General features: G+C 40.6%; 1 protein-coding gene across 2 annotated transcripts in view; it reads right to left on the bottom strand.

Moving 5' to 3' along the window:
• LOC109866835 (protein arginine N-methyltransferase 8-B) overlaps positions 1–8,366 on the bottom strand; it is a 38,204-nt gene continuing 29,838 nt past the window's right edge. For both annotated transcript variants that reach the window (XM_031801653.1, XM_020455692.2), the window contains 2 exons: positions 5,161–5,282; positions 1–2,273 (listed from right to left, as the gene is read on the bottom strand). In XM_031801653.1, the coding sequence (XP_031657513.1) occupies positions 2,190–2,273; positions 5,161–5,282 (206 nt within the window). In that variant the 3' untranslated portion in view covers positions 1–2,189. The remainder of the gene's footprint in view (positions 2,274–5,160; positions 5,283–8,366) is intronic.

The raw sequence follows: 8,366 nt of genomic DNA, 5'->3' as shown, positions 1-8,366 counted from the left end.
CTTAACTTTTATTTAACTCTTACAGTTGGTCAAATGAACAATACAATGCTTGACTAGCACGATTTTTTAACTCTATAGAATATGGAATTGCCATACAAAATGAACATAGCACAATTTCAGTAGCTGACTTGAATGAAATAGTGGTAACCACATTTTAGTACTTAGGCAGGTTACCAGGTGTAAATAATTAAATGAATGCCATGAGTGGTAAACAGGAATAACACTTATCAAGTGTTATATCTGCTGAAGGGTAAAATTTAAAGTTAGTTAACTTAAATCACTGACTTGCTATTGCACACAATCTACTTAGTGGATACTATTTCAGTTAGATTTTCTTCATAGTATTCTGCTGTTTTATTATATTTCACACGCTGTGCTATACATACACACATTGATACTGGATCAAAAGCAAAAAGGGTAAGAAAGACATACTATCTGTTCACAAGAGACAGCGCTGTCAACATGAAACTACCGTAAAGAGTCTGCATGAGCCAAATGTCACTCACTCATTACTAGCCACTAGTCTATTCATACATGGCATGTCACCCTACGTCTTCTGAACAGTCATACGTGTTGTGCTGATGAGCTTCATTGAGAGGCATGGAAGAGCGAGGGGACTGGAAGTGAGTCTGTATCTTGGCTGCAGATAGAACGTCTTTGGTGAGGAAGGATGGTGTAACAGTACTACACAACTGTGAGGGGAGGTCACACAGTTGGACTGGAGGACACTTCCAGTTGTTGCCTTGGCGATGACCTTAGAGTTAGTAAGAGCACAGGTGAAGGGAAGGAGCTGCCGCCTGAGAGTCCAACTCCAGCACTGAGCAGAGGCTGGAATGAATGGTCTGCAACTGATCTAAGGACAGGACTAACTGCTGACAGTTGCTAGGCCAGGCTCTGAGGACAGGCCAGTCACTGACCTGAGATCAGCAGAGCCAGGGAAAGCATGGTAACTACAATGCCCTCAAGTTGAGAGAAGTTCAGTGAGCAGCAGCTACCGAAGTGAGGCCCCACCCACTGAATGCTTCGGCACATTCGCCACTTCTTGGTATGGCTTCAGTGTGTACACAGAATTTAAGAGACAATGGTTATTATTGAAGATCAGTGTCTGCCCAGTGGGGTAGGCCTTGTAATCAGGAGCTTTTGCAGGCATCTAGACAAGAGCCGCAGACAATGCTGATTACAACGCCGACATCACAGGTCTAACAGAAACCACAGACCACACTTTGGAGTGCAAGCTGCGCAAATGTATGAGCGCTCATACTGTTATATTGCACACTCCCAAAAAGCTACATGACATGACCTGATTGCAAACACACACTCTCATTCACATCGTTACACATACATTATGCAGCACTGAATTCTTCTTGGCCGATACATTTAATTACTGCACTACCAGATACGGTGAAGATTATTTGCAAACATGCAAAATTGGGTAATTTAAAAGTATATTTGAAGATAGAAGATGCTGGCCTAGGATGTAGAATATTAAAAAGTATCATTATATGCAATATATATGCAAAGTACAGTAACTGCAGTAATTGATCATAATGGGCTCCAAACACTGAAGCTCACAGAAAATATTTTCCCCAAAAAGGGGGAAAATTAAGACATTTTAAAAAGTGCTAACTAATCCTGTGGCCTGATTATTTTGGAAGAACAATTAACTAAATCAAGATAACATACAATATAGATAAATAATAAATAACATTCATTATGACTAGAACATTCTTGAATTCACAAGGTGTTACATTCAAAGTTGTCCTCTGAACAGTTGGCCTAACAGTTAAGACTTGCCTAGCTAAATAAAAAGGTTCAATTAAAAAAATGCAAATGAAAAAAGTACCAGTAAGAGCTGTTGATGTGCATGTTGATATTGCTTGGAGTGCCACCTCTGTACTCTTCTCTCATCGTCACCTGATTCCTCTGATCTGGCCCATCCCACCATATCTCTCCATCTATCCTCTCATCATTCCTTCATCTATTCTCTCTCATCCCTCTATCTTCTCTGATTCCTGCCTCACACCATCTCCTCCCTCCATCCCAACCTCTCGCATTCTTCCATCCCACTCTCTCATCTCCCTCCACCCCATTCTCTCTCCTCAGTGTCTGTTGTTAAGGGGGGTGCCTCTGCCTCCCTCTGTGGGGCTGCAGGCAGCACTGCACACCGGCTCTCCCTGTTGGACACCTAGCTAACGCATCTTGTAGTCGTGGGAGATGGCTGCCTCACATAACTGTCCTTTGAAATCCAACTCAAAGGTAAAATCCAAGTCCCGCTGCAAGACAGAGAGAAAGAGAGAAAGAGAAAGAGAGAGAAAGAGAGAAAGAGAAAGAGAGAGAAAGAGAAAGAGAGAGAAAGAGAAAGAGAGAGAAAGAGAGAGAGAGAGAAAGAGAGAGAAAGAGAGAAAGAGAGAAAGAGAGAGAGAGAGAGAGAACAAGAGAGAATTCACCAGGGGGGGAAGAGAGAAATCAGAGTGAGTGTTAAATCAAAGGATTCTTATTTCAGGCCTGTCACCTGAACATGGGCTTGACAGAGTTCTCTCACAGTCAATTTCTACAGATGAGGAAAGAGGGTGGATTCCAGGACTCTGTATCATCTCCTGTTTGGTCTGGGAATGATCAGTGTTCTCTTCTTTGACCTTTATCGCAAACATGATTATAACAAGCTGTCTATTGTGGAGAAGTAGCAGTGGAATAGTTTCTTTCTAGCTATATAATGTTAGAATAAATGCTTTATCTGCCTGAAATGACTTTAGACTTTGTGACTTTATTTTGATAGACAAGTACATATATTATATATATGACCTGTACCTATCCCTGTGGGGTAGACAAGTACAGATATTATATATATATGACCTGTACCTATCCCTGTGGGGTAGACAAGTATAGATATTATATTATATATATGACCTGTACCTATCCCTGTGGGGTAGACAAGTACAGATATTATATATATGACCTGTACCTATCCCTGTGGGGTAGACAAGTACAGATATTATATTATATATATGACCTGTACCTATCCCTGTGGGGTAGACAAGTATAGATATTATATATATGACCTGTACCTATCCCTGTGGGGTAGACAAGTATAGATATTATATATATGACCTGTACCTATCCCTGTGGGGTAGACAAGTACAGATATTATATTATATATATGACCTGTACCTATCCCTGTGGGGTAGACAAGTATAGATATTATATTATATATATGACCTGTACCTATCCCTGTGGGGTAGACAAGTACAGATATTATATATATGACCTGTACCTATCCCTGTGGGGTAGACAAGTACAGATATTATATATATGACCTGTACCTATCCCTGTGGGGTAGACAAGTACAGATATTATATATATGACCTGTACCTATCCCTGTGGGGTAGACAAGTATAGATATTATATATATGACCTGTACCTATCCCTGTGGGGTAGACAAGTATAGATATTATATATATGACCTGTACCTATCCCTGTGGGGTAGACAAGTATAGATATTATATATATGACCTGTACCTATCCCTGTGGGGTAGACAAGTACAGATATTATATATATGACCTGTACCTATCCCTGTGGGGTAGACAAGTACAGATATTATATATATGACCTGTACCTATCCCTGTGGGGTAGACAAGTATAGATATTATATTATATATATGACCTGTACCTATCCCTGTGGGGTAGACAAGTACAGATATTATATTATATATATGACCTGTACCTATCCCTGTGGGGTAGACAAGTACAGATATTATATATATGACCTGTACCTATCCCTGTGGGGTAGACAAGTACAGATATTATATATATGACCTGTACCTATCCCTGTGGGGTAGACAAGTACAGATATTATATTATATATATGACCTGTACCTATCCCTGTGGGGTAGACAAGTACAGATATTATATATATGACCTGTACCTATCCCTGTGGGGTAGACAAGTACAGATATTATATATATGACCTGTACCTATCCCTGTGGGGTAGACAAGTACAGATATTATATATATGACCTGTACCTATCCCTGTGGGGTAGACAAGTACAGATATTATATATATGACCTGTACCTATCCCTGTGGGGTAGACAAGTACAGATATTATATATATGACCTGTACCTATCCCTGTGGGGTAGACAAGTATAGATATTATATTATATATATGACCTGTACCTATCCCTGTGGGGTAGACAAGTACAGATATTATATTATATATATGACCTGTACCTATCCCTGTGGGGTAGACAAGTATAGATATGATATATATGACCTGTACCTATCCCTGTGGGGTAGACAAGTATAGATATGATATATATGACCTGTACCTATCCCTGTGGGGTAGACAAGTATAGATATGATATATATGACCTGTACCTATCCCTGTGGGGTAGACAAGTACAGATATTATATATATGACCTGTACCTATCCCTGTGGGGTAGACAAGTACAGATATGATATATATGACCTGTACCTATCCCTGTGGGGTAGACAAGTACAGATATTATATATATGACCTGTACCTATCCCTGTGGGGTAGACAAGTATAGATATTATATATATGACCTGTACCTATCCCTGTGGGGTAGACAAGTACAGATATTATATTATATATATGACCTGTACCTATCCCTGTGGGGTAGACAAGTACAGATATTATATATATGACCTGTACCTATCCCTGTGGGGTAGACAAGTACAGATATTATATATATGACCTGTACCTATCCCTGTGGGGTAGACAAGTACAGATATTATATATATATGACCTGTACCTATCCCTGTGGGGTAGACAAGTACAGATATTATATATATGACCTGTACCTATCCCTGTGGGGTAGACAAGTACAGATATTATATATATATGACCTGTACCTATCCCTGTGGGGTAGACAAGTACAGATATTATATTATATATATGACCTGTACCTATCCCTGTGGGGTAGACAAGTACAGATATTATATTATATATATGACCTGTACCTATCCCTGTGGGGTAGACAAGTATAGATATTATATATGTTCCCGGACACAGATTTAGCTTAGTCCTGGACTACAAAGCACTTTCAATGGAGATTCTACACTGTGTCCCAGAAATTTTCCTTATAAGCTTAACTTCTAAATTGATGACTTTTTACTGGTCATAGATTCCAGATACTCACTATGTTCCTGTCGTTGGGCTTCATGTTGATGCTGCCAATGATCTCTTCCCCTCTCCTCACAGTCAGGTAGTCCTCCAGGTAGAACACTGTCTGTTTCCAGTGTGTGTACGGAGCATCAGGGGCTGTAGGAAGACAGACAGGCAGTTAAGGCCAAATCCTAACTTCAGGTCAGTGTGCTTAAAAAGGTCCAATGCAACCGTTTTTATCTTAATATCAAATAATTTCTGCATAATTGTTTTCAATTACAATGGTCAAAAATAAATAAATAGCTTATTAGCAAAAAGCCATTTTTCAAGCAATAATTTTGCTAGGACTGTCTGGGAGTGGTCTGAGACAAGGACCTAATGGGAGGGATATGTACCCCGAAAACAAGCTGTTATTGGCAGAGAGGTTTAAAGTTATCTTTGTTATTGGTCTATTAACTTATACCTGGTGATGTAGCCAGGCAGGGCAAAACTCCACCCTGCTAAACGAGCTGAAATTCCAGGTACTATTTTCAAACAGCTCTTACACTAAAAGGGAATTTCATGATTTTCACAATTTCACAGTATTATTCCAACCTCATAGTGTGGAAATATACAGTATATAAAACAAAGGAAAATCATGTTTTTGACTGCACTGCCCCTTATACTCGCATTTCCACGTAAATTATGCATAATTGTCAACTGAAGAGTTCATTTTAGAATTCGGCCCTTGGAGTGGACATGATCCCCAGACCATTTACCCTTAAAACCAAAACAATCATGAGCCAAAGTTTTGACCCCTATATGAACTGTAACTCAGTCAAATCTTTGGAATTGAGATTCATTATTTGTACATTTCCCAGTTAATAGAATGAATGCACTTAGTGTCAAAAATGGACTGCAGGATTTGTTAAAATGCATTTCTCCTTGTATTGCTGAATTTACAGGACAGCTAAGCTCGCTGAACAGGGACATGATACGTCTGACAGCCTGAGGGAATTGAACCCTGATCACTAATCATCATACTATTTAGTAACACCACAGATGTGTAATGCTAAAATGCTGGTTGAGGATATAAATATCATTGGTGTAATGAACAGATAAGAGGAACTGACTGGGCTGACCTCCCCACCGACATTCGTCTTTATCCTCCCATTACCTCGCCACTCATCATGCATTCCGCTACCTGAATTGTGTGTGTATATGTGTGTGGCAGCTTATCTCCAGCTGCACACTGATGATAGCCGTCATCACCGCCCCAAACAAAAGTGTACGTTCCCTTGTGAATGCGCTGTTAAACGATTGCTGGACCAAGCCAAAGGTCAATACACCTTTAATCAAATTTCAGCCGGCTGTCCCTGGGTATCTTTGCACCTTTAAAAATGTATGCCATTTGAGGGCTCACGGAAAAAACAGAGTTTCTGATCAGCATGGTTGCTGCATAAACACACACACAGAGTATGAAAGCTGTGTGGGAACAAACAGAATAGGTAAATCTAGTTGTGAAGAGGTTATGACAACAGCTTTTCCTCCTCAGATCCTCGAAAGGTCCCCAGATTCTAGTGCGTTCGGCCCAGTACATCACTGGGGAAAAGCTTCCTGACAACCAGGACCTATACACTAGGCGGTGTCAGACTACAGCCACCCTAGTCATAGACTGTTCTCTCTGCTGTTGCATAGCAAGTGGTACCAGAGCACAAAGTCTAGGACCAAAAGGCTCCTTAACAGCTTCTACCCCCAAACCAAAAGACTGCTGAACAACTAATCAAATGGGCACCCAGACTATTTACTTTGACCCCCTCCACCCTTTGTTTTTACACTGCTGCTACTCACTGTTTATCTATGCATAGTCACTTTACAAATGACCTCGACTAACCTGTACCCCCATACATTGACTTGGTACCGGTACCCCCTGTATATAGCCTTGTTATTGTAATCTTAAATATCTTGTAACACATGCATACATATTTTTTTTTAACTTTTGTTTATTTAGTAAATATTTTCTTAACTCTATTTCTTGAACTGCATTGTTGGTTAAGGGCTTGTAAGTAAGCATTTAACGGTAAGGTTGTATTCGGCGCATGTGACATAACATTTTATTCGATTTGTTTCGCTAATTCAATGGGTGAGTTGTTATTTTCCAGCAGCAGATAACTTGAACTTTTTCTACCTCAACTCAGCATGTCTGAGTGTGCTCCATACACTATATACCTGTCCTCCAGGAGAACATAGGAAATCAATGGCCGTAAAGGACTTAGGCCTCTGTGTGCATTTAGATGCGTATCAGGGGTGCAGCGAGGGTAGCAAGATTTAGCGTTGGCTAAGGTGATTTAGTCTGATGGACTGGCTCAAATCAATACAAAGAGGTGGAAGAGCTGTATGATTAGAGGTCAAAATTAAGACATGGTCCACTTTGCAGAGTGACAACACATGGTCATCTTGCCACTGCCTCTGCAAAATGTACGCCACAGAAAGTCACGGTGCAAAGTCTCCTATGTGTGTCACAAATTTAAATGAAGGCAAACAAATTAAGATATTATGCGGTATCACATCACAAAATGTATAACATCACACCACTAGAGGTCGCTCACTGACTGATCCAAATGAACTCAGCTCATCGCTCTACGTTCTGTGGACATGCAAATCAACTGGGGCCTCAAGGTCTTCTAATTTTAGACTTGATACAATACATGACCAAAAGTATGTGGACACGTGCTCGTCAAACATCTCATTCCAAAATCACGGGCATTAATATGGAGTTGGTCCCCCCTTTACAGCTATAACAGCCTCCACTCTTCTGGGAAGGCTTTCCACTAGATGTTGGAACATTGTGATTTCATTCAGCCACAAGCGCATTAGTGAGGTCGGGCACTGATGTTGGGCGATTAGGCTTGGCTCGCAGTCGGCATTCCAATTCATCCCAAAGGTGTTCAATGGGGTTGAGGTCAGGGTTCTGTGCAGGCCAGTCAAGTTCTTCCACATCGATCTCGACAAACTATTTCTGTATGGACCTCGCTTTGTGCACGGGGGCATTGTCATGCTGAAACAGGAAAGGGCCTTCCCCAAACTGTTGCCAAAAAGTTGGAAGCTCAGAATCATCTAGAATGTCATTGTATGCTGTAGCATTAAGAATCCCCTTCACTGGAACTAAGGGGCCTAGCCCGAACCATCATAAAGGTCTAGATAGAGAGTTACAACACATTTTTACACTTGAAGGGTTGTAAAACTCCCTGCGCTGGCTGG

This window comes from Oncorhynchus kisutch, linkage group LG22, assembly GCF_002021735.2.
Source record: "Oncorhynchus kisutch isolate 150728-3 linkage group LG22, Okis_V2, whole genome shotgun sequence".
In the NCBI taxonomy this organism is placed as follows: Eukaryota; Metazoa; Chordata; class Actinopteri; order Salmoniformes; family Salmonidae; genus Oncorhynchus; species Oncorhynchus kisutch.
Note: the sequence above shows the minus strand (reverse complement) of the source record. Positions and strands in the feature narration are given on the sequence as shown.